This window comes from Labeo rohita, chromosome 11 (assembly GCF_022985175.1).
Source record: "Labeo rohita strain BAU-BD-2019 chromosome 11, IGBB_LRoh.1.0, whole genome shotgun sequence".
In the NCBI taxonomy this organism is placed as follows: Eukaryota; Metazoa; Chordata; class Actinopteri; order Cypriniformes; family Cyprinidae; genus Labeo; species Labeo rohita.
The window spans coordinates 22,194,912-22,220,666 of NC_066879.1; the positions used below are offsets into that span (position 1 = coordinate 22,194,912).

Below are 25,755 nucleotides of genomic sequence, written 5' to 3' on the forward strand. Positions count from 1 at the left end.
ACAGTTATTAGCATGTTGCTAGCATGTTTCTGGCATGATAAACATGTTGCTAGCATGTTTCCGGCATGATTAGCATGTTTCTAGCATGTTTCTAGCATGATTAACATGTTGCTAGCTTGTTTCTAGCATGATTAGCATGTTGTTAGCATGTTTCTGGCATGATTAGCTAGTTACTAGCATGATTCTGGTTGCTACCCATAGATAGATAGATAGTAATGGTTAGATGATAGATAGACAGATGGATGAGTTTGAATGAGTTTAAATGGATTAGAAATACAGTACATAGAAGGGAAGTTTGATTGAGTCTCAAAGGATTCTGGGAGTTTTGACAGTTGGAATTTGAAAAGTGTTGGCTCATTTGAACATTCCGTCAATGTAAGTCTATGGGATTTTTCCCAAATTTAATCGTCATTTTTAGGAAAATCGTAAGTCCGATCAGTTAGAAAAGATAGAGCACACTTGGTCGGATCAGTCTGAAGATCTGGGCTGAGTTTGGAGTTTGTAGAATTAAAGCTCGAGGACAAGTTAGTGTCGACAGATTTAGTCTCAGAAGAAAATAGCATATCAGTAAGCTGGCTTTCTCAAGCCAACTTAATAACACAAAAAAAGTAAAATGAGACTAATTTTACAAAACACTTTTAATTCGCAAGACGTTTCACTGTCACTGGTGATTTTCTGTAATTAGTATGTACTATGTAGAGACCTCGAGTGGCCACTGTCGTTTTCAGTGTTACAGTGGAGCGGCTAGACAGCGGAGAATCTCTACATAAAACGCCTCTTCCGGTTCAGTCCGTAAACAGTGATCTCATCTCTAATCTTGCGCCGTCTCCGTTTAGTAGATTCTCCCAGCATGTGCGGCGCACCGTCTCCACAGAAATGACCGTGAAAACAAATGTTTTTTTTTGCCCGTGTCCTTACGATCCGCCCGTTCTTTTGACACAAAAATGAGTAGCTGGGGATCTTTGAGTTAGCTTGGAACATGCTAGCATGCTAATTAGCCTGTAAAAGGGGCAAACAAGCAGCTGCCTGGTGCAAGCTCTGTTAAAGCTGCTTTAAAGTGTTTTTCACCGGGGTTTTTGCTTGGAGAATAATGGAGGGAGTGCTTTACAAATGGACAAACTATATGACAGGTAAGACTGACATTACCTGACATGCAGACACTTGAACTGCAGGCAGACAGCACTGCAAGTATGCACAAGATGTACTGTAGTCTGTATTTTGATGTCTGTATGTGACAGAGAGCTGCTTATCTATGCAACTTTGTTGTTTTGTGTTGTATTGCTTTTTGCATTACTTGTTTCTCTAATAGACTGTATGCTTTTAAGATGCTTTTGAATGTTAAAACTCCATGTTAAGTGATAGTAATATACCAAATAAGTCATATGTCAAACTTCCCGTCTTGTCATGTGATGTTATGATACCTGGCTGTATGCAGTAACAAGACTAGTTATAACTCTAAAGTTCATAAAGTGTAGAAATTGTATTTTGGCTGTGTTTTGTCATCTGATAATACTTTGTTTTTACGACAGGATGGCAACCAAGGTGGTTTGTGTTGGACAATGGCATTATTTCATATTATGATTCGCAAGATGACGTGTGCAAAGGTAGCAAAGGCAGTATTAAGATGTCAGTATGTGAAATCAAAGGTGAGATGATTGTATATCTTATCAGCAAAATCTCCCTTCTACCTCTGTGAGAAATTAAACAGGTTATTCTTATGTAATTTTTGACTTCCTCATGTTTGCCCCAGTTCACCCAACTGACAACACACGGCTGGAGCTGATCATACCAGGGGAGCAGCATTTTTATGTGAAAGCGGTGAATGCAGCAGAGAGGCAGAAGTGGCTGGTGGCTCTGGGAAGCTCCAAAGCTGGACTCATTGACACTAGAACCAAAAAAGAGAGAGGTGGGCTTTTCATAACAGTTTGTGTTCTTTTCATATCCTTGTTTTTTTATTTTTCCCATCATAGCACAAGCACAGTAAAATGTTTGGTTATACTTGATAATAAGTAATATAACTTACCAGTATTTTTCTAAAATTATCATTATCTTCAAGATGTTCAACTAAAGATTTTATGGAATTATTTTTATACTTACTTAATAAAATAATAAAAATAGTAACAGTTATGTGATTTTATTATTTCAATTATAATAATACATAAAACAATAATAATTATGAATAATGTTGATATTGAATAATATGAAAAATAATTAACAAAATAATACACATTTTTATTTATTATTATGATTAAAATAATAAAAACATTTTTTTAAGCATTATGTATATTCATCAGTAAAAAAAATCATATTTCATCATATTTAATATTGTTTCATCATTATATTTCTAGACTCTACTAAGAATATGATTAAGATAAATCATAGTTGAATTATATTTTGTTATATTATTTTATCTTTATCCATTTAATCATAGTTTTTAGAATATAAAAAAATTCTAATAAATATAATAATATGAATATGCCTAAAATAAAATTATCTAATCTAATCCAGTTTATATAATAATAATTATATAATTTTATTAATGATAATAATAATACATAGAGCAAGGTTTATTTATTATCAATAATATTTAACAAAATAAAACACATTTTTTATTTATTATTATGATTAAAATAATAAAAAAAATACTTGTTGCAATTAATGCAGTTAATGAAACAAAGTAAATCATCAGTAAAATAGTTTTCTTTTACTTGTTTAATAAAATAATTGTTTCATTTATATAATAACAATTGTATTTTTTTTTATTTAATTAATTAATAATACATTATTATTAATCATTATTTTTAACAAAATAATCAGTAACAAAACACAAATAATAAATAATTTATTAATTTTGATTAAAATAATATCTTAGGCATTTTGTACATCAATATTTTCCTTCTCGCAATTAATGAAACATGTTGAGTAAATCATCAGTAAAAAATATTTTATAATAATTCATATAATCTTAATTTATTTGTATACGCCAGCGTTTCTCAACTCCAGTCCTCGCGCCCCCCCACTATGCTAATTTTGAATGTATCTCTTATCACGTACGGCAATTGTTCTATTCGACCATGAAGTGCCCTATGGATCACCGGATATTCCGCCATGATTCCGGTTCGATGTATACGTTCCATTCAAAGGGCATTAAAGAGTTACATGAATTTAAATTGTATTTATTTACAGAGGTATATGATGTCACATTTCACACTTCTCTAGTAAGTTTCGTCTGTGTGTGAAGACGCTGCAGGCAGCGGCGCAGCGCAAATCCATAAAGGAACGTTCCGAAGTGAAGCAAACTCAGGGAGCAGGGAGCAATGAACACTATGTAGGGATAAATTGGAACACAGTTCATGCACGTAGCTCAATAACGAGCTGGTTATCTGAATCAGGTGTGTTAACTAGAAGAGACACGCAAAATAAGCATAGCGGGGGGGCGCGAGGACTGGAGTTGAGAAACGCTGGTATACGCTATATGTGTTATACTTTATAAGTTACATCAATTCATTTAATCATATTTTTTTTATTTGGAATATAATATTCTAATAATAATAAGATAAATATATAGACAAATCTTAGTGTGTGTACGTATGTGTGTATATTACGCACACACGCACACACGCACACACGTCACATCAGAAACAAAAGGCTTTCATATACTGAATTCATGTTCCCTAGTCACGCATTGGTAATCTTGACTGCTAAGCAATATCAAGGCCCATTAACAGTTGCATTTCCTCTTCTAATGGATTTTTGCAGAGTTAACAGAAACCACAGAATCACTGAAAACCAAGATGTCAGAACTGCGCCTGTACTGTGACTTACTAATGCAGCAAGTGCACACTATTCAGGAGTCAGTGGAACAGGAAGGAGAGTCGACGGTGGCCAGCACTGAGGTTAGCGTCAGCTGTTTTTTCATTCAAACCACAGTAATCACTGCAATTACTGCAGATAGGTGGGTGTGATTATAAAAATGTTATCATAAAAGAAATCAACTCTTTTCAACCAAATCGTCATATTTTCTGCTGCGTTTCCCCAGACGAGGAACGAGGCGTCCTCATTACTGAGTGCCACCTGTGAAACCTTCATCAAAACACTGGAAGAATGTATGAAAATTGCCAATTCCAAGTTCAAGACTGATATGTTGCAATCCAGTCCATCTGATTCCATAATGTCCCCCGTGTCCCCCTCTCCTGTCCAAATGTCTCGGGTAAGGACACAAGCACAAATCACATAAATTTTACCTTTATTGTACCAAGAAAATTTCCTGTTTGAATTTGTGCGTTATATGGCATATTTGGGTCAATTAGGGCCCTATGATTTCCGCAATGCAGAAAATGTGGACGGAACCTAGTCTTAAAAAAAAATAATTTACTGTATAATGTGCAGTGTCAGAATTTGCCAAATTTTGGATGATTAAATCAAAAGAAGGTCAGTACACTTAAATCAAAATGCGAAATAGACTAGTGTCTAGAAATATTGAGCCACAAAAATACTATTTAAATATGAATCCTGCATGTTCTGCATGTCTCTGTGTGAATGAATGGCACAAACACGCAGTTTTGTTGACTACACACATACTGAGGCACGTGTGACGCTTTCAGTGTTTTCTGCCTCTGCCGCCTCAATATATGAGTACATGAACACATAAACATAATTTCTAGAAATGCTAGTCACTTCATGAGCATTTTACCATTTATTTTGAGAGAAACTTACTTCTTCATAGTAGACATACAGTAACTTAAAGGACTTCACAGCAACCTGTCAAAATAAAAGTGCAGTTTAACTTGTAACAGAAATATATTACTTAATGTAATGATAGTACTACTACTACTAATGATAAAATTCTTATTAAAACATTATTTTTAAAGGAATATTCACCAGGAAAATTATTTACCAGAATTATTTAGGAGAAAAATTTATTTATTTAAGTATTTCTGTGTAATAAATAATAATAAAATCAATTAATTAGACATGCTTTTGATTATTAAAAATGAATGAATTCTTTGAAAGGGAATCTAGAAAATTAATGGAAAACAGAATGTGGTAAAAATAAAACTGAATTTGAGAAAAAAACATTTCATATGGGGTTAGAAATGTCCTTTTTGATTTAAACTTTTAATGAATTGCAGTTAAATATCGTAAGTTTCATGATTGTAGTTAATTAGACATGCTTTTTGTTTAAAAGAAATTTTATTCAACCATTAAAATGGAGTCTAAAAAAATGAAAACAGAAAAAAAGGTATACAGAAAAATTAAAACAGGGAAAAAACAGAATTTGAAAAAAAAAAAAAAAAAAAAAAAAAATATATATATATATATATATATATATATATATATAGGATTTGGGAAAAAATAAAACTTTCATAGGGCCCTAGTCAATCTAACGAAAATTCGTATTTTATATTTTCAGTTTTCTTGTTAGTTTTAGTAACTTTTATGTGCTTTTGTCAATTTTAAATTTCTATTTACCTTTTTTATTTCATGTTCAGTAACTTTAGTATTTCACTTTAAACTTATTTTATTTCAGTTAGTTTCTAATTTTTGATTATTATAGATTATTTTATTTGAGCTGTATTTCAATTAACAAACATTATTTTTAATAGTTTTCATTAACAATTACAACACTGGTCTGGCACATTATTGTTTATTAATTTTAAATCTAACTTTTTTTTTTTCTTTTTGCTCGTTGTATAGATGAAGCGCTCAATCAGCCATCCTGGCACCTACAATTATGAAAGGTACGAAATGTTTACACAACACACAGACTTCTTGTTTTAGGTCCAGACAGCTTATGCTTATAAATGCAGGTGCTGTTTTCCTTCAAGGTCGAGCTTGCCAAAAGAGTGCATGGTGTTGCAGAAGTCCGCCCAGAGGCGGACACGGACATGCTCCGATACAGAAGCTCACAGCGACAGAGGGCCCGAGGAGACGGAGCGTGAGTCACGCACACACTTGTACCTGACACTGTGCCCACACACAGATCAAATTCAATTCCTGAGTCACCTACATGCTTAGTTTGCACCAAACGTTGTAGCTTGAGCAGTACTGTTGTGGCCCTAAAAATAGTCTAGTATTAAAAAAAAAAAAAGTAATCTGCGCCTCTTGTTTTTTTTTCACAGGCTTGATGTTCCACAGAGCCAACATTAATGGTGACTCCACTCCAAGTATCCCAGAAGAGGTTGGAACGAGCACAAAGTTCCTGTCGGAAACTGACACTCCGGAATCTGACCTTTCCCTCTGAAGCGGCTTACGAGATGGGGAATAAAAGGAAAACTCGTACTGCTATGCAGTCAAAGATTGCAGCATTATATACAGTAGATGGATTTTACAAAGTATCGTTGTATTTCCTGATGAAGAAGAATTCGGCACTTTATAAAAACAGATGATGAAGAAAAACAGTAGTCTGATTTGAATGTTTATACTCTTCCAGGTATTTTAAGATATTCATTTGCCTTGATGCTAAGATGTTTTTTTCCTTTTTTTGTGATAAATAATTATTGCTGTATCCCTTCAGTGAAGAGTTGAAGATGTTTGTACTGGATTTCTAATGTGTTGTGTGCAGTTGCCTTTGTCAAATGGGAACCTTGAGGAAAAGGTTTTTGTTGCTGTGCCAAGGGGTTGTGCTGACATACGTGCTGACATTAACTTTGACAGTTTGGATTTTTATTCACTCGGCATGCAATGTTGTCCATTAGTTTATGATGCAGAATACATTTATTTATTTTTGTATGTCACTAGAATCTCCCCCAAAAATTGTTTTTGCCTTAATTAATTCTTCGCATGGAGGAATTTGATCCATTAATTATTGTAATGTTTGGAAAAAATGATTAAAAAGCTATAGCAAAATAATTTCTTTTATCTCCAAAAATCAAAGTGGGTTTTACAAGTATGAAAAAGATGAGAGAGAATTAATAATACAAATGAAACATTTTAATGCAGTCCATGATGATTTGATTTTTTTTTTTTACCCAGCCTTTTTACCCAACATTTAATATTGTTTACTAATTTATAATGCAAATTACATTCATCTTTTTTATATGTAACTAGCATTCCCACAGAAAGTTGTCTAAAGGAATAGTTCAAAAAGGAAAATTCTGTCATTAATTACTCACCCTCATGTCGTTCCAAACCCATAAGACCTTCGTTCATCGAAATCCGAGAGCTTTCTAATTCTCCATAGACAGCAGTGCAACTACCATGTTTATGGCTCAGAAAGGTAGTAAGAACATCATTAAAATAGTCCATGTGACATCAGTGGTGTAACCTTAATTTTATGAAGCCATGAGAGTACTTTTTGGGAGCAAGGAACACAAAATAAAAGACTTTATACAACAACAACTCTTCTGTGTCAGTCTTTAACTCACATTTAGGAGAGTAAGTTACCATGACACACTGAATAAAGTCATTTTTTATCTTCTTTGTGTACATAAAGTATTCTCGTAGCTTTGTAACATTACGACTGAACCACTGATGTCCCATGGAGTATTTTAACAATATCTTAACTACCTTTCTGGGCCTTGGACGTGTAAGTTGATTTCATTTTTTTCACAGACGAAAACCAGACGACAAAGAAATAAAACTCGTTTTGAATGACAAAAACTGACGAAAATCTATTGACATCTTGATCAACGAATAAAAGCCAGACAGAAATGTTAGGGAGGGACAATTTTAGGAAGAAAATTACTCTGCTGCGCGGTTAGATGAGTACATTTTAACTGTTTCACAGCCTATTGATCTACGTGGCAGGACATAAACTAGCATACATTTGCTGTGCGTCTCATGAAGCATTCAAAAATGTAAATATCTGGGAGTAAGAGAAGAGCAGACATATGGATATATTTGACGACGCAAAAGAGAACTCAATTCGGTCCGGTTTTCGGAGCGCAGACACTGAAGCAGCGCGTAAGAATGAAGAATGTGGTAAACAAGTTGTTATAAAGAATGCAGAATTAGCCTATATAACTATTGGTATTTAATTGAAAAGAAGACCATGTTCTTGCTACTTTATGAGAAGTAGCTTCATTTAATTTTAATATAAAGGTATGTTACGTGTCACAGCAGTTAAGTCTGTGTTTATCATGATAAAACCTTAATATCAAACCCATATGAGTTTGATAATTTTAGAGAAATGCTTAATAAATGCATTGCACTGTAACTAACCCCATTCCATTTTAGCCGACTAAATCTACTGTAGATTTAGTCCACTAAAATCTTAGATTTAGTCAACTAAAACTAAAACAAGTAAAAAATTTGCTGTCAAAATTAACACTGGTTGTGTTGCTGTCTATGCAGGGTCAGAAAGCTCTCAGATTTAATAAAAAATAATCGATTTCCATCTTTGGGTGAACTATCACTTTAATTACTGTAATGTTAGTTAATAAAGATTAAAAAACTATGGTGAGATTATTAGTTCTTGAGTAGGTTTCATAAGTATGATTTTTTAAAATATTATCCTCAGTAATCATGTGTTTTCTTCAAACAGATGCAAAAAATTGATAATACAAATGAAACATTTGCATGCACTCATCTTTTATTTGAGAGAAAAACAGGTTGCATGTTGTTGAATCACACTGAATAATTAGTTCCCATGTTACCCAACTGGCCACGGACGACCACAAATGAACATGAGATCGCTATACAGCAACCATATGTTTATGTACCTTTGGTCATCTGTGTTTGCCATCTGATTTCCACATGAAAACAGTCCATAATAAGTGATTAATTTCTCCAGAGGGAGATTAGCTTTCTCAGCGGGATGGTTCTGCGGCCGGCCATCACCAGTGGGCAACCAGCAGGTGCAAATGAAGTAGGGCTGCACGAGGAGCGCTGGGAATCGACATGGATAGTTGCCTTTCCCAGATGACAAATCTGTGTCCACAAAGCAGAAATCCCCTACTGTTTCTTGGAGAGCTGGGAAAAACAGTCATTATATGCTGCACAAAGCACGTGGTAAAGCCAGTTTTAGATTACGGCTGTTGATTTGTGGTACTGGCCCTCTGAACGGCAGGCTTGAAATTCAATCTTCTTAAAACGTGGTTTAATTCAGTGATGTTGGACTAAAGTATCGAGCAGAACTTGGTGCTAATGCTGTCTGAATGAAGACCATTGTGTAGATGTTTGAAATCAGTGGGGCTTTCGTATGCTGGCGTTATGTCGAACTGAAGTAAATGATCGGGGGAGAATTTTCCTGGGCAGAGAAGTATAGATGGTGATGGTGTGCGATTTTTCTGGTTCTGAACCTCTTCTACCATTTTTTCTTCCTCTTTCTGCCCACCATTTGTGTCTCCGGGACTTACTTCTGTGCAAATGATAGTTTGAGCAAAATCAATGAAATCACTAATTTCAACATTAATACTAATAAGAAATATTTTAAGCACCAAATTATCATATAAGAATGGTTTCTGAAGGATAATGTGACACTGAAGAATGTAGTGATGATGCTGAAAATTCAGCTTTTCCATCACAGGAATAAATTACATTTTAAAATATATTAAAATAGATAAAACATTATTTTAAATTGTAAAAGTATTGCACAATATTACTGTATTTTTTATCAAATGCAGCCTTGGTAAGCATATAAGGCAAAACAAAGCTCTTATGGAGAGGGAAATAATATATACACTACCAGTCAAAAGTTTTTAAAGAATTCTCTTCTGCTCACAAAGCCTGCATTTATTTGATCCAAAGTACAGCAAAAACAGTAAATTTTTGAAATATTTAAAATATATTTTAAATGTATTTCTTTCTGTGATCAAAGCTAAATTTTCAGCATCATTACTCCAGTCTTCGGTGTCGGTATTTCAAAATGTTACTGTTTTTGCTGTACTTTGAATCAAATAAATGCAAGCTTGGTGAGCAGAAGAGACTTCTTTTAAAAAACATAAAAAATCTTACTGTTCAAAAACTTTTGACTGGGTGCGTATATTTATCAGTTTTGATATAGAAAGAGTTTCCTCACCCTTCTGGTCAACCGTCACGTCCTCCGAGTCTTCCTGGTACACGCACGTCTCTCCATCGACCAAGCCCATTATCTCTTCATCGCTCTTTTGGAGGTTCTTCAGTAGGAAGTATGTTCTCATCAGGCCTTTGCCTTTCACCTCGATCTCACCCCTCTCAGCAATCTCAAAGATTCCTTTGTCCTTTAACACACTGTGGGCAGGAAGTGATGAATTCTGTTTGTGCTTTTCTTAGATCTGGATTTAGCTCAAATATTTCAGTGGCTTGCTTCTCCAACAAAACTTATCAAGACTCCATATGTCTGTTATGCTCATAAAGACAGCATTTAATTGATTTAATTGGCTGGGTAAAAAAAAATCGATTTCTCAATTTCAATCGATTCTCATTTTTACGAAACAATATTGATTCTTAAATTCCAAGAACCGATTAGCCTAGCTTGTTCAAATAATGAATGGAACATTGTAGCGCTTCTCACACCCTCATAAATCGCAATAAGCTTTGTGCTTTGTTACTTTTGATATGAAACAAAGTCTCACATTTTAAGTTCTGTCCATTTTATTACAATATTCAAACAATAAATGGTGTTTTGGCACAGTTTAATGTAGACCGACAGATCGCTGTAGAAGTGGCATGAACTGATCGTCTCCTTCTCTTTAATACCAGTTGCATCTCAAAATAAACATGAATGAACATCCGAAGGTATGTTAAAAGAAAGTCCAAATCCTGTCTCATGTAATCACTGAATCAGTGTTTCAACCGTGGAAAGACGTCAGTATAAACACTTGTAAACAATAGAGGGTTTGCACTCATGTCACGATTTTGTCAGTTACCCAGATGTGCAGTTATATTCAGTGTTGCCAAGTCCGCAGTTTTCCCACGGAATTGGGATACTTTAACACGGTTGCCGCGGGTTGTTTTTGATGTCTGCAGGTTGAATTGACCCCAATAATGTTTACCCGCTGAAATGCGAATTTACCAGGGGAACCCCGAAAAAAAAAGTGTATTTTATCCCCAAGAATGTGATTTTTAACGGTGACCCACGATTAGGCTAGTTTTGAGTAGCAATTGGGTGGGTTTTGTTGTGAAACCCTGGCAACCCTGGTTATACTGCTGATATTTTGATGTAAACAATAGCATGGATTGCACAGTTAATGTACTACTGAATACATCGTTCTGCTAATTTATGTTGTCTAAACCACAGAAAAAAATGTGTGTGGAAGGTACTAAATATTATACAGAAGGACTTAGTAAGCAGGAAAGGGTACATTATTTTGACAAATTAAAGTTAATGGGGGTAAAAATATGTATGAGCAGTAATAATTAAGATATTAGCCTGATATTTCACCTATCTGACCGGAAATGATAAGAACAAACATGAATGTTGTCAAGATTTTTGCCCTGGAAATCCTGGTTCAGTTTGGCCAACCACAAACATCTTTTGTTCCACGGACAGTTTTTTGCACACTTCTCCTTGATTTGTTATAATTTTTGGCAATCTATTCTACTCCAAATGGATTTCCCGGTCCGACTGATTAGTACAGCCCAGAACATGACAAAAATTGACCATTTTCAGCAGCAAAATATGCATGTTTTGTTCGGTTCAGTGGCATTGTTTACATTCCGTGCTGCCAAAATAGCCAATTGATGACTTGTTGTGAAAACACTCTATATGTCATGTAATGTCACAGTTACCTTTAAGAAAAAAAAAAAACTTTCGGTGACCAAAAACGTATTAGTCTGCTAGAGTCTAGAGAGGAGAGTTTTGCTAAATATATGCACCATATAACATATTCATTATCGTTTTTACTGTTCTTCAAATCCATCAAGATTTTATGGCTGCCATCATTTAAATGTTTATATTTCAAAGAACGATTTGAATTAAAAGTATAATGATGTAACTGTGAAGTTAGTATTTCAACTTTATTATTATAAAAACTTCACTGAGTGTATTTAAGAGTTAGGCCATGTACTGTAACTGTATATTTCCAAATTAATTGATATTGAATCAAAACAAAATTGGATTTGAATAAAATTGCACACTTGTGAATAGAAATCGAATCGTGAAATTTGTGTTAAAACCCAGCCCTTAAAAAAAAAGCAATATTATGCAATATTATTACAAACCATTTGAAAACTAGTATTTACTTGTATGTGAAGGGACTCAGGTGTATGTGATCAGGAACTCCGTGGCTCTCCATCCGAGAGGCTGTATTAACCGTGTCTCCGAACAAGCAGTAGCGTGGCATCTTCTCACCCACAACACCAGCCAAAACTGGACCGGTGTGCAGGCCTACTCTAATCTAGATTGACAATAAACCAATACATCACATGATACACAAGCACACAAAGCTAATTCAAATACAGAACTAACTGTTTAAACAACACATACCTGTATGGGCTGTCCTGTGATAGGGCTCATAACTTCTCTCGCAGCAATTCTCATACCGAGGGCAAAGTTTGCCACCCGCTCCGCGTGTGTGTCTGTAGGAACGGGCACACCGCCAACCACCATGTAAGCATCACCTATAGTCTCCACCTGTTGTGAGACAATATAATTGACTTTAATTATTTTCAAATGAATTACCTTATTAACTTTGTCATGGAACTCCGTCCTACACACCTTATAGACATTGTGGATATTTGTAAGCCGATCAAATCTGGAGTACATGGCGTTGAGCATGTTGACTATTTGGATGGGTTCGCAGGCTGCGCAGATGTTAGTGAATGTGACCACATCGCTAAAAAGGATGGTGCACACTTTGAACTCGCCTGAAAGATTAACACAAGGAGTCTGATCCATGTAAAGAATGACAAATGACAAGTATAACAATCTGTTGGAAGTTCTGGTTTCATTACCTGCCTCGACTCTTTTGCCCTCTTTAAGTTGGTTGGCGACGTGAGTTGGCAGCATGGCATAAAGAAGCTTTTCTGATTTCTGCTTCTCGATCTCTAAGTTGCGCGAAAGGATTCGCAACTCCTCCTTCTTCCTTTCTAGCTGATTGGAGAGCTCAATCTCCGCCAACCTCTGCTGGTTGAGGAGGATCAGATCTCGTGTGGTGTCGTGCTGGGCGATGTCGGCCAGATGGAGACCCCTCTCTTCCAGTTCCTGGAGGCTTCGTAGTTTAGGAGAACACAGGTAGATCATGCAGTTCAGTGACTCCATCCACATCATCTGTCCTAAAACACACACATACATGAAAATTAATCATGATATGCGACCCTGGACCACAAAACCTCTTAAGGAATATTTGTAGCAATAGCCAAAGATACATGGTATGGGTCAAAATTATCTATTTTTCTTTTATGTCAAAAATCATTAGGATATTAAGTAAAAATCATGTTCCATGAAGACATTTTGTAAATTTCCTACCGGAAATATATCAAAACTTAATTTTTGATTAGTAATATGCATTGCTAAGAACTTTTCTTAATAATTTGATTTTATGACAATATTTTTGCACCCTCAGATTTTCAAATAGTTGTATCTTGGCCAAATATTGTCCTATCCTAACAAACCATACATCAATGGAAAGCTTAGTTATTCAGAAAAATTGACCTATATGGCTGGTTTTGTGGTCCAGGGTCACATATGATATATACAAAAACATATGTACACACAATCATAAATCATTTTGGAATTAACACAAAAGAACCTGATTAAATCAGAATCTGCCCATGCGGATAATTATAAAATGGCACAAACTAGAGTGTAATAGATACCTCTCAGTTTGAGCGTGGCCTGGTTTTGATGGATCTCCGGTAACATTTCCCTCCTGGTTTTCAGCACAAACTGGCTGTTGATGAACTTCTTGATACTCTGGATGTTGAAGATGACCTCTGGGTGAACAACAGTGAAGTACTCATCCAGACGGATGCCTGCCGTCTGCAGTCCGGGAACAAACTTCTGAATGTTGACACCTGTTTGCTTCACCACGAGCTAAAAAGGTTCAAAATGGCTCAGTGTGTTTTGGTGTACTTTACCATTTGGCATTTGTTGATCAAAAGAAATACAGAGATGTGGGTACTTACATCTTGATCAAAAACAATGTGAAAGGGAAACGCATTACAGAAGGCTTGTTCTTCGATCCAAAGTCTCTTTGGGTAGCTGGGAGTGAATGATTGCCGCAGATTGCCTTATTTAAAAAAAGACACAAAAATGCGAAGCCCATTACCTTAGGTTTTTTTTTTAATAATATGCCAAAATAAGTACATTTTATATTACAATGGGGTCCTAAAAAGCACACTGAAAATCTGAAATTCTTTTAACCTGAGGAAAAAATTATATATATTTATATATAATATTTAATAATAAAAGTAATAAAAAAATATCTATATATTTTTCAGAACTGTTTATTAACTAAAACAAATTAGTAATGAAAACATATTAAAAAACAAATATTAAACACATTTAATAATTAAATTATTTATTATAAATTTAAAAAAAATTAAATGTATTTAAGATTGCTTTAAATTTATTATAAATATTATGTAAGTTTCTTGTAAATAAGTGAAGGGTTAGTTTACCCAAAAATTTTAATTCTGTCACACACTCATGTCGTTCAAAACCCGTAACACCTACATTCATCTTCGGAACACAAATAAAGATTTTTAATGAAATCCAAAAGCTTTATGACCCGACATAGACAGCAACCCAACTGACAGGTTCAAACGACCCAGAAGGTGACGCGGAAGAGAAAAAATAGTTGAATAAAGTTGTTATTTTTGTTTTCTTTACACAAAAAATATTCTCGTAGCTTCATAAAATTCCATTGAACTACTGATGTCACATGGACTACTTTAACAAGGTCCTTACTACCTTTCTGGGCCTTAAACATGTCAGTTGCATTGGTGTATTCTGATGATATAGGAAGGTCTTACTGGTTTGGAACGACATGAGAGTGAGTAAGTAATGTACTTTTCATTTTATTAGGGGAAATATCCCTTTAAAATATGCTACATAGTTGCAAAGTCAAAGGCAAAATCTATGAATGTCAAACCTTGGCCCAACATGACAATGCTCCTCACAATCTCCCATGGAGATCGTTTCCTTGGACACAGCTGCAGGCTGGCATACCTGGCCTTCATCTTCTTTATTGTCTCCTCTTGGTCCTGTTGATACAGCAGTTGTCATGGTTACATACTTTTACACCTTAGTTATAATTTCAAAAAGACAAAGACGGCAGACAGTTGAGTGTCTAGAGTCCTACTTAAACATTCATGATGTGTCTGATACAAAATTAAAGTGACTGAACCGTGTGATCTTTGAGCAGGATAGACTACTTGAAATTGTGATACTTCTGTATTGTGTTATACATGATGGTGCCAAAGCAACTAAAATACTAAGAAAGTAAGAAAAAGACAACTTAAAAAAACACATACAAATGCCATTTATAGAAACACAGGACAGTCCCTTATGCTCTGCAGTGTCCTCCGGTCAGTAAGGACACTTCTTTCTCTTACCTGTGTTTGCTCATTGTCGCCTTTATGTCTTGGTTGGGCCTTTCTTTTGGTCACCGTTTCCTTCTGTACCATGTGAAAAACCACATGTTCCTTCTTTCCCGTGCGCTCATCCTCTTCTGACTGGTTTATGACGGTCATCATAACCTCACTTTCAAAGAAATCCTTTGCAACAGCCTCGATAATACCTGACCGATGGTTATGAAGACAAAAACAAAGTAATTGACAAAACGTGTATAGTGTGTATAGTCCCATTGAAAAAAAACAAAAAACAAAAAACCAAACAAATTTAAATTAAAAATGTACATCAGATGTATGTATATTTATGTATATACTTTTACAATTACACTGCTGTACAAAAGTTTGGGATCAGTAAGATTTTTAATGTTTTTTAAGGAATTCTCTTATGCGTATCAAGGGAAAAAAATATAAATAATGTCAAATATTATTGCCATTTTTCTATTTTATTATATTTTAAAATGTAATTTATTTCTGTGATGCGAAGCTGAATTTTCCTCAGGCAATACTCCAGTCTTCAGTGTCACATGAACCTTAAAAAATTATTACTTTTTCAGGATTCTTTGATGAACAAAAAGTAAAAAAGAATAGCACTTTTAAATTAAAAATCTTTTTAGAAGTCTTTGCTATCACTCTTTATCAATTCAACACATCCTTGGTGATTAAATGTATTAATTTAAAAGGTATTCAAAATTTACTTACCACAAACTTTTAAGTAGTTGTTTATATTGTTCTATTAAACTTTTTATTCATTAAAGAATCCTGAAAAAAAGCATTACAGGTTCTAACAAAATATTAAGAAGCACAACTGTTTTCAACACTGATAATAAATCAGCATATTAGAATGATTTCTGAAGGACCATGTGACACTGAAGACTGGAGTAATGATGCTGAAAATTCAGATTTGTATCACAGGAATAAATTACATCTCAAAATACATTCACATAGCAAACAGATATGTTACATTGAAATATTATTTCACAATATTACAGTTTTTGCTGGATATTTGATCAAATAAATACAGCCTTGATGAGCAATACGGTTCTTCAAAAAAAAAAAAAAAAAAAAAAATTCAATGGCAGTGTTTATTCGCAAAATATTTTGAGAATTTTATGTATATTTTGAAATGTTATGATGTTATGATTACGCTAAAATTCTTACCTGGCACGATGTGATACAGCCCTTTTCTATCGGAGTAATAATGAAGGAGAATTCGGCCATCATCCATCCGCTCCACACGAAAGGATGGAGCATTCATGGCCTAAAAAAGGTGTGACAAGTTACAAACCACAATAAAGTTTATAGTTCCATATTTTATATGTACCCTGCAAACAAAAAACTGAGTCAACATCAAATATCATTGTAAAATCAGTATCAAGTATATAATCGTCTTATCGTTTAAAGAGCACATTCTGTAGGAAGAACAGCTCCTGACAGATCTTATACAGGTTTACAAAGAGACAACGTGACATTTTAAGAAGCATTAAAAGTATTCTGACCTCATAAGATAATGCTAAATAACTGTGTAGAGCATCAAGATTTTCAATGAATTCCACCAGGTTTCCACCGAGCGTTCGCAACATGGTGTCATATCCCGACATCTTACAAAAGCTGAAGAAGTACTCTCCAAAAAGCTTTAAAACCACCTCAGAGGAGACATCTAGAAGACAAATACAACAGAACATTTCAGTTCCAAACCAAAGTATGACATTAAAGGAGCAGCCCAAAATGAAAGTTTGCTGAAAATTTACTCATTTTCAGGTCATCAAAGATCTAAATGGGTTTATTTTTTATCTAAACAGATGAAGAAATTAAGCATTACATCACTTGTTCACCACTTAATCCTCTGAAGTGAATGGGTGCCGTCGAAACGAGAGTCCAAACAACTGATAAATACATCACAATAAATAACACTTAACGTTTTGTAAAGTAAAACGCTGCATGTTTGCAAGAAATAAATCCATCATTAAGGCATTTAAACTAAGAACCATTGCCTCTGACCAAAATATGAGTCCATAATGTGTAATCAAAGTTCCTCCAGTGAAAAAGTCCCACTGTCCGTTCACATCAAAAACCACAAACAGATTAGTTTAGGGCTGTTTCCCTTGTAAACAGTGCTTGATCTGTGCATATTTCTCTCTTGATTCAGACAAGACAAATTTTGAACTACACTGTAAAAACAATTTGTTGAGCCAACTTAAAATAATTTGTAACTTGGCTGCCTTAAAATTTTAAATTCAGTCAACTCAAAAAAAGGTTTATTCAACTTGAAATGTTAAATTATACTAAGTGACAATTTAGATATTTGAGTTGAATCAACTTAAAATTTTAAGGCAGCTTGGTTACTTACCCATCTGTTAAGTTTAGCAAACACAAATATCTAAGTTGTTATTTAGTGCAACTTAACATTTCAAGTTGACTAAACTTATTTTAGTTGACTGAACTTAAAATTTTAAGGCAGCAGGGTAACAAATTATTTTAAGATGAATCAACAAATTGTGTTTTTTATTTTTTACAGTGTAGAGAAAGCAAAATTATGAATAGAGCAACTGTTTGAATGGACTGGAGTCATGTGGATTATTTTGTGGATTATTGATGTTTTTATCAGATGTTTGGACTCTTATTTTGACAGCACCCATTCACTGTAAAGAGTCCATTGGTGAGCAAATGATGTAATGCTACATTTCTCCAAATCTGTTTGAATGAACAAACAAACTTGTCTACATTTTGTATAGATTTGCATCAGCAAATTCTAATTTTTGGCCAAACTATTCAATTTAGATTGCATTTCAGTTTCTCTTTTCAATTTTAATTGCGTCCAGGCTGTTTTGAGACCAGCTGAGCGGAGTTCAGGTGTGTGACCCACTCAGAGATTCACACCTGTCCTTGTCCACTCGCTCTCAGGGACAGATTGGAGGACAGGTTAGGACATCAACCGTCGCGATGCCCGGCGGACTAATCTCAGCAGGGACATTGTTAGCACTCTCTCAGACACTTTGATCAATGTCTGCAAGTCCCCAAGGACATTGTGAATACGAAGTAACTGTGAGGCTTTCACAGTCTGCTTATTCTGTCTTTCTTTCTGTCTTTTTTCTCTCAACGCTTCATACAATGACAGACATTCAAAAGTGGATGCAAACAAAAACAGGCCTTTTAAAGAAGTGAAACATTCTGATGAATTAAACCAAGGAAGTTTTCCTTAACTACACGCATGCAAACAGCTATAAACCCAATGGCAAATAAACAAATACATTCAGGTCTAAATATGCCTCGTGGATACAAAATCAAACTCACCCAGCATTTTACAAGCCTCTTGCACTAAACGAAGCGTGATGACATCGTCATAGATTTCGTAAGTCATAAATGTCTCCTGGACCCCAGCCATTAATCTAGGAAAGATTTTATTTAGTTGAAACAAACCACAAAACCGTCCATGATATCTTTAAACGTTACATGTGTTATACAGACCTCAACTTTTCCCATGTCTCTTCTCCAAACTTTTCAATGACCAGTGACTTCAGACACGTATTAATAAAGCCGTACTGTAAGAAAAACAAAAGGGTTATATATATATATATAATACTGGTCACACACAACTTATTATATATGTATATGTACACTTACCATTTCTCCAAACCAGCTGTTGTAATTTCCAAACTTGTGCTCTCTAAACTCTTCACACTGAGCAGGAGAAGATGCTCTTTAAATTGTGGTGTGTAGATTATGTAGTCTCATCCACATCTACATACACAGACACTCCCACTCAACCATACTCTTTTACATACATGCATGCATCCACACATCCCAACATAAAGACCTCACTGCCCACTTAAGAGGAACAGGGATGTATTTTAATATTCAATGTTTGCAAATATATGCAAACTTTGTGTGCAATATATCTTGTAAACCCTGTCCTGTTCATTTGTAAACAGAGCATAAAATGTTTCAGCTGATCTTTGGATTCTTGATTTTTTGTTATTATTTTTTATTTTTTTTTTCCGTCTTAACCTTCCCGTAGTGTTGTTGGGTTTAAAATACTTTCTCTTTCACTTTAACCACAGAATATGTTGTTTGTGATGGAAAGTACAGTGCATAACCAGTCTATCAACAAGAGTGCAACAAAACACTTCAGACTATATGTTTAATTTATGTTTTATTTAATATTAATTTAGTACTGTGTGATATTCGCCATGTAACTGGACTAGCAGATTCCCTGATTGCACAAAATTATCAAAATGCGCATTATTATTTAAAAAAAACTATATATATATATTTTAATATGAAGGAACATACTGCATTATTATCCCTCCACTATGACTGGACATTTTAATTTAATTGTCTCAAAACTTATTCCAAACGTCATTGATTTTTTATTTTATGTATTTATTTCCAACAATTTTGTTATTAGGCTAACTATCCTACTTATAGAACATTAACTGGTCGCTGCTCTTTTTTTCTTTTGCTAGAAATAGCAGATTTTGTTTTAGCTGTCTTATACCATATGTTTACCTGAAATGTATTTGTAGCCAATATTATTTGTCATGATAGAATGCTACTGTACAGTTTATGTTTCTATTTATATATGTACAGTACATATAAACGTTTTCATATATCAGAAAAATACTATTGCATGTGCTTAGGTAATTTCGTCTTGGAAATGAAGAGGATGATAGAAAAATCATCTAAAATATTTGAAAGTCCAGGGAAACTTCCCTGGAAACTCCTCTAGTAAAAACTGCAATAAAAGCCACAGATAGTTACGTTAGTGCTTGAGTGTTTCAGTCACTGCACAGGAGCAAGTTTGGGCATATCCGTGCGAAAGAACTTTAAAACGACACTTTTAATAGTTTACAGAAGACCTTTGGACGCTTAATTGTGTTGAGAAATACATACAGGTCCAATAAAATCTCGTTTAAAAGCTGCGTGTGCTGACGGCAGATATAAAGGTTGACTGACTGACTGACTGACTGACAGAAAGGCGGCGAAATCTAGAAGACGAAATCAAGGTAAGATTTGGTTGTTTTCGACGCTTCTGTCCATTATTTTTTTATGCAAATAGCGAAGGCGTCCACTACCAAATGCAAAACTCTTAAAGTAGGTCAGTGGAATTAGGCACAATTATTACTTTTAAAACCTAGGGAGTCGTCTACTTGCCATTTTTGTCATCATAGTTTAGTTCGAGATAGCTAATGACATTCTATTTCTGTTAAAACCATAGATTGTATAACAAATTAGCCTGATAAGATGTCTGAATATAAGCTAGCGAAGCCGTTTTTTAATTAATGTCTGAAAACTGAACACATTTAACTTTTCGCGGCGTGTTTTCAATTCAGTGTCTTTTAAAAATGTCTCATTTAGGTGTTTTTTTAATCAAGTTGACAGCGGTGCCACGTGTGGGGTGATACTTTTCTCTGCGCTGTTCACGTTGGCCCAATTATTGTAGTCAGCGATAACTGGATGAGGATTTTTAAAACTCACTTTATAATATTAAAAAGCTTGAGCGGATGTTCCGTTTATTTTTCGGTTGCCAGTTGCTTAAATTAATATATCTGAATGATTGTACTTTTTAGCGTATCTTTAGTACGACGGCGTGTCTTGTCATTTTAATACAGATCAATGTTGGATTCGGTTTCTCAGCCGCCGAGCGCCACCTAGAGAACGTTTTTGTTTCAAAGAAACTATTAGCTTGCAAAACATTGCCACCTAGTTGTTAAAAGAGCATATATCTTGCAGAAACACCAGTGCAATAACAGTTTTTTTTAAAACAATATAGCAATATAGCATGCAATAACAGCTTTTTTTTCTTTTCTTAGATGTTTTGTGAATCTACTCTGTGGAGCATTGGCGACGAGCATCTTCAGACAACCAGGGAGCCCATATGCCTGGTGGAAATCACATCGGGGAGATCTGTGTACAATGAAGACATGAATGGAGAAGGATGGATATCTGAAAACCATATGGCGTTGAAACAGGATCACAAGATCATCAGTAAGCCACAAACGACAGCCAGGAGCCGAATCGTCCACTTCTTGAAGTTCTGGACCTTCCTTCAGTTCAAGACATCCACACGAGCATGATATGGGACAAGTGACCCTGTGTCAAAAAGACTTTTAACAAGGACTTGCACGTTAAACATAGCAACTTATGTTAAAATATCACAAAAAGTATGCATTTTTATCATTTTAAGCAGTGAAAAAATGTGAATTATATTTATTATGGAAAAAAAATACTTATTTTATATGTTAAGGACGCTTTAAAAGAGAATTGCTGTTGCTTTAAATTTCCTCCAGAGGGCAGAGATGAGTCACTGTCATTTTAATGAAACATATGTGTTGACAAGGTTTTGTTTGACCAAGCAGCTCTGTGTAGCATTTTACAGTGGGATGATCATATGAGACAGTTTTTAGGACACAAATTCAACATTAAGTGAACTTCAATCAAAGCTAAAGTTTAGCTACATGTTTCACTGTTCCTTCCACTTTATAATTAAATTAAATGCACATGATTAAGTGCACAAATTTTCTGCAATGTCACTTTGAGGTAATAATAATAAACGTTTAAGCCAGGGTTAAAATGATACAATTTTATATTGTATTGAGAAAATATTTTCATTAGTTGCACTATGTATATATGTTTACAGCTGGATTTTAAATGCACTTAAACTGTGTCTAATATTATTCGCATATTATATATTCTATATTATGCTATATTGTTTTTAATAAAATGTTCTAACCTAACTATATCTTGTCTTTCTCTGTTTGAAAAACAAATAGACAAAGGTCAAACAAAAGACCTGTGAACAAAGTAAAAAGGGCATCACTATGAATCATAAATATAAATGAAAATACGTTATTGATTAGAATTCACAGATCAAGGATGGAAGGAAAAAATATGGCAGATCATTAAAAAGGGATTGAGGATGCCAGATTCAATCCATAAGGGGTTTGTTTGTTCGGTCCAAGGACTCGGGATACAAAGTGCCCCCTCTGATCATTTGCATTGAGTCCTTGAAAGAGCCCGAATTTGAACACACACACGCTCTGACATGATCTAATTAGTCTACATCCAAAACCTGTTTGTCACTTTTAACTCCTCATTAAATCCAATGATGGCAGAGAAATAATTGAATAAGTAATCACAAAGAAGCAGCATTCATATGGAGTTTCTTTACTTCAGGTTTGCAGTGCTGGCCTGCCTCCACATGCTGTGAAAGGTGAAAGGATTTATTCATCATCATGAAAATTTTGGAATAATGACTGCTGCAATAGCGTGATGAAAAGATGAAATTCAAGGATGCGTTTAGAATGGAACTAATCGTACATTCAAGCTATACATTACTTTAAATCCTCTCAGGGTTTAATCAAACTTTTCACACCATCTAAAAAAAGTGAAAGAACAGAAATATATAAAACCAAGAAAAGACCTGAAAAAACTTTTATATACAAAATAAATAAAGTGTTGTGAGTGGTTGCCAGCTGGGGTGTTGCTGTGTGGTTTTTAGCATGTTGCTATGCAGTTGCATGGGCGTTTCTATGCAGTAGGGCTGGTTAAAAATATCAATTTCTCGATTTCAATCCTCATTTTTATGAAAGGATATCAATTCTTAAATTCTTAGATATCAAATTCTGTCAATTGTATTACAGTATCCAAAAAATAAATGCCGTTTATGTAAAGTGACAGATCGCTGTAGCGCTTCAGTTCAAGAGAAGCAAATAATTATAAAAACTTAACTGAGTGTAATTTAAGCATTTGTATACAAATCAATTTTAACTTTTAATATTATAGTAGAACTGACTCTCATTTTACAGCATTAGTTTTTTTCCCCCAGGAAATTTGGCATGTATTGTACCTGATAGGGTACAACGGGGCTAAAAGCAAACCCTTTAAAAAAAGAGAAAAAAATAGCTTTTTACTGCACCCAAAGTGTATGATTGCAGAAAAATAATACTTGTTCAACACAATAACTTTAGCAAAGTTTGTACTATTTTCTGCTTATTTTGATAATTTTTTTTTGTTTAATAAATATACTGTCATTAAAATATTTTAATATAAAACATATATTTTAAAATACAGAAGCCAAATCATTTTAAAACGTAAAGATTCTGACAGCATTGAAGGAGATCTGATAGTAGTTGAATATAGATTTACAGTATAACAACAAATTACATTTTATTATGCCATGATTAATATCATGTTTTTAAATATGATGTTTATTCTAAACATGGTGATTATCTCTAAGATGGACACCCAAAATAATATATGCTATTTACCATCTGAATCTAACAATGCCATGTCAACAAATTATCATGTTAATTATCATGTTAATTATTGTGCCTTTTAGCCATGACAGCAGAGGCGGTTTTTACCCCAAATACCATACTTTCACATATTCTTTCATTATTTAAAAACGGCTGCTTTAATTATCTTAAACAAAACTGAAATCATTAAGAAGACCTTTGTCTCAAGATATATTAAAATTTGTTAGCAATTCTCATTTGCTACTTCTACGACTACATGTTTAAGACTCACTGATTGCATCTGAAGGTTGTACGTTCATTGGAGGCAATAAGCATTCTTTTGGGATCCAGATATTCAAGCACAAAAGTCCAGCCTTGATCCCAAGAGGATACTTACAATCTCCTTTGGACTTCATTGGCAGTCCAGTGAGACCACAAAGACCAGCAGCATGAAGGAAAGAAGGCTACTGAGAAAATAATTCAAAGCGGAAACATTTGAGCCTTCAACATGACCCGACAGACCGTATCTGGCAAAAAAACCCAAGTGTCTTTTATAGGTTCATGAAGTAATTTCCGAGACATAAGATGATATTAACGCAAAGGTGAGGAGAGCAAGGACTGTAGACCTCAAATCAAACCGAAGGACACCTTTTTCATTCTTCTCATTACAACCGCGATTTCTTTCTCTCCGTCAAATCGAGCCTTTGACGCGCCTGAAAGGAGAAACAGACTCATTAAAAGGTTTTTCCCTTAAACTGTCAATTTTCTGTGTTTGCCGGGACTGTCTACAATGTGTTTGTCCTAAGGGATGTGAGTATATTCAAGGCTGTGTGTATAGAAGCACTTTCTTCAAGGAGAATTTAATCAAAACTCTCGCTGTATTTATTTCCATGCCTTCGTTTTTATGAGAGAGTGAAAGAGGGAGAATATGAATATAGAAAAAAGCCTCTGAATAAAGGCCTATGTAATATCATATCAGTTAATCATGTTACTGTACGCTACAAAGCTCCCTCTCCGCCAGCGGCCAGCCTTGACCTTGTCCGTCCTTATTCATATCCTCAGTTCAGCAAATGAGTTTTATTACAGGTGACAGCTCAGATTCATGCTTCCAAGATACAGGCAGAGACAAAAAGGGAGAGACGTTTTGATGTCTGCTGAAGCTCATGTTTGGGCCTGTGCTTTGTTGGTCAGCTCAGACAAGTCTGGAGTGTGTGAAACAGATTTTAAACTGTAAAGCAAATCAGAATTGATCATATTTAGTTACTTAATACACAATCCTGGTCATGCACAGTAGAAGTATTCTTGTAGCATCATAAAAATAAGGTTGAACCACTGATGTCACATGGACTATTTTAACACTGTCCTTACTACCTTTCTCTAACGTGGCTGTCTTGTTGTTGTCTATGCTGGGTCAGAATGCTCTTGGATTTCATCAAGGTCTTACAGGTTTGGAATGACGTGAGGGTGAGTAATTTATGACAGAATTTTCATTTTTGGATGAACTATCCTTTTAACACCATACTATTGAAACAGTATTTTGGTGTTAACAGACTGGCCCCGTTCCATTCCATTGTAAATGCTTACAACAATTTACAAATAATTTACTCACCCCCCTGTCATCTGAGATGTTCATGTCTTTCTGTCTTCAGTCTTAAAGAAATTATGTTTTTTGAGGAAAGCATTTCAGGATTTTTCTTCATATAATGGACTTCATTGGTGCCCCGATTTTGAACTTTCAAAATGCAGTTTAAATGCAGCTTCAAAGGGCTCTAAATGATCCCAGCCGAGGAAGAAGGGTCTTATCTAGTGAAACGATCAGGTTTTTTTTTTAAAATAGAAATTTGTATACTTTTTAAGCACAAAAGCTCGTGTAGCGCAGGCTCTGGGATGCGTGTCCACGACGCTACAAATCACGTCTAAGTTCATCGTCTGTGTACTCCGACTCAAAAAGGTAGAGTATGGCGAAAAACTCCATCTCATTTTCTCCTACAACTTCAGAATCGTCCGATATCATTGTGCCTTTTTGTTTGTAAACAACGTTTGACTTACTTGCACTTCCTTAGTCTTTGCGTGTTCTCGTTCC

The 25,755-nt window shown here is 34.7% G+C and overlaps 2 protein-coding genes across 2 annotated transcripts; one reads left to right on the plus strand and one right to left on the minus strand.

The window, feature by feature from the left end:
* The first annotated feature begins 778 nt into the window (after window positions 1–778).
* On the plus strand, window positions 779–7,934 carry plekha3 (pleckstrin homology domain containing, family A (phosphoinositide binding specific) member 3). The gene is made up of 8 exons (XM_051122863.1): window positions 779–1,130; window positions 1,530–1,646; window positions 1,751–1,906; window positions 3,760–3,896; window positions 4,040–4,210; window positions 5,698–5,741; window positions 5,829–5,938; window positions 6,123–7,934. The coding sequence occupies exons 1-8, from the start codon at window positions 1,091–1,093 to the stop codon at window positions 6,242–6,244; spliced, it is 897 nt and encodes a 298-aa protein (XP_050978820.1). The 5' UTR covers window positions 779–1,090; the 3' UTR covers window positions 6,245–7,934.
* A 498-nt stretch (window positions 7,935–8,432) lies between these two features.
* Window positions 8,433–19,753, minus strand: gucy1b2 (guanylate cyclase 1, soluble, beta 2). Its single transcript, XM_051122197.1, has 15 exons — window positions 19,060–19,753; window positions 18,904–18,977; window positions 18,730–18,824; window positions 16,935–17,095; window positions 16,597–16,696; window positions 15,421–15,605; window positions 14,958–15,069; window positions 13,990–14,093; window positions 13,681–13,897; window positions 12,817–13,137; window positions 12,581–12,729; window positions 12,350–12,496; window positions 12,106–12,260; window positions 9,962–10,152; window positions 8,433–9,301 (listed from the first exon to the last, which is right to left on the minus strand). The coding sequence occupies exons 1-15, from the start codon at window positions 19,060–19,062 to the stop codon at window positions 9,060–9,062; spliced, it is 2,256 nt and encodes a 751-aa protein (XP_050978154.1). The 5' UTR covers window positions 19,063–19,753; the 3' UTR covers window positions 8,433–9,059.
* Between the last annotated feature and the right edge of the window lie 6,002 nt (window positions 19,754–25,755).

What these genes read in the sequence shown, in the direction of transcription:
- gucy1b2 (XM_051122197.1), bottom strand. An exon ending in TCACAGGACAGCCCATACAG is followed by an intron (nt 12,261 to 12,349) that starts GTATGTGTTGTT and finishes TTGTCAATCTAG; the next exon opens with ATTAGAGTAGGCCTGCACAC. An exon ending in CGTGACGGTTGACCAGAAGG is followed by an intron (nt 9,302 to 9,961) that starts GTGAGGAAACTC and finishes TCATTTGCACAG; the next exon opens with AAGTAAGTCCCGGAGACACA.
- plekha3 (XM_051122863.1), top strand. Translation starts at nt 1,091, where the DNA reads ATGGAGGGAGTGCTTTACAAATGGACAAACTATATGACAG. An exon ending in CTCCTGTCCAAATGTCTCGG is followed by an intron (nt 4,211 to 5,697) that starts GTAAGGACACAA and finishes CTCGTTGTATAG; the next exon opens with ATGAAGCGCTCAATCAGCCA. An exon ending in AGGGCCCGAGGAGACGGAGC is followed by an intron (nt 5,939 to 6,122) that starts GTGAGTCACGCA and finishes TTTTTTTCACAG; the next exon opens with GCTTGATGTTCCACAGAGCC.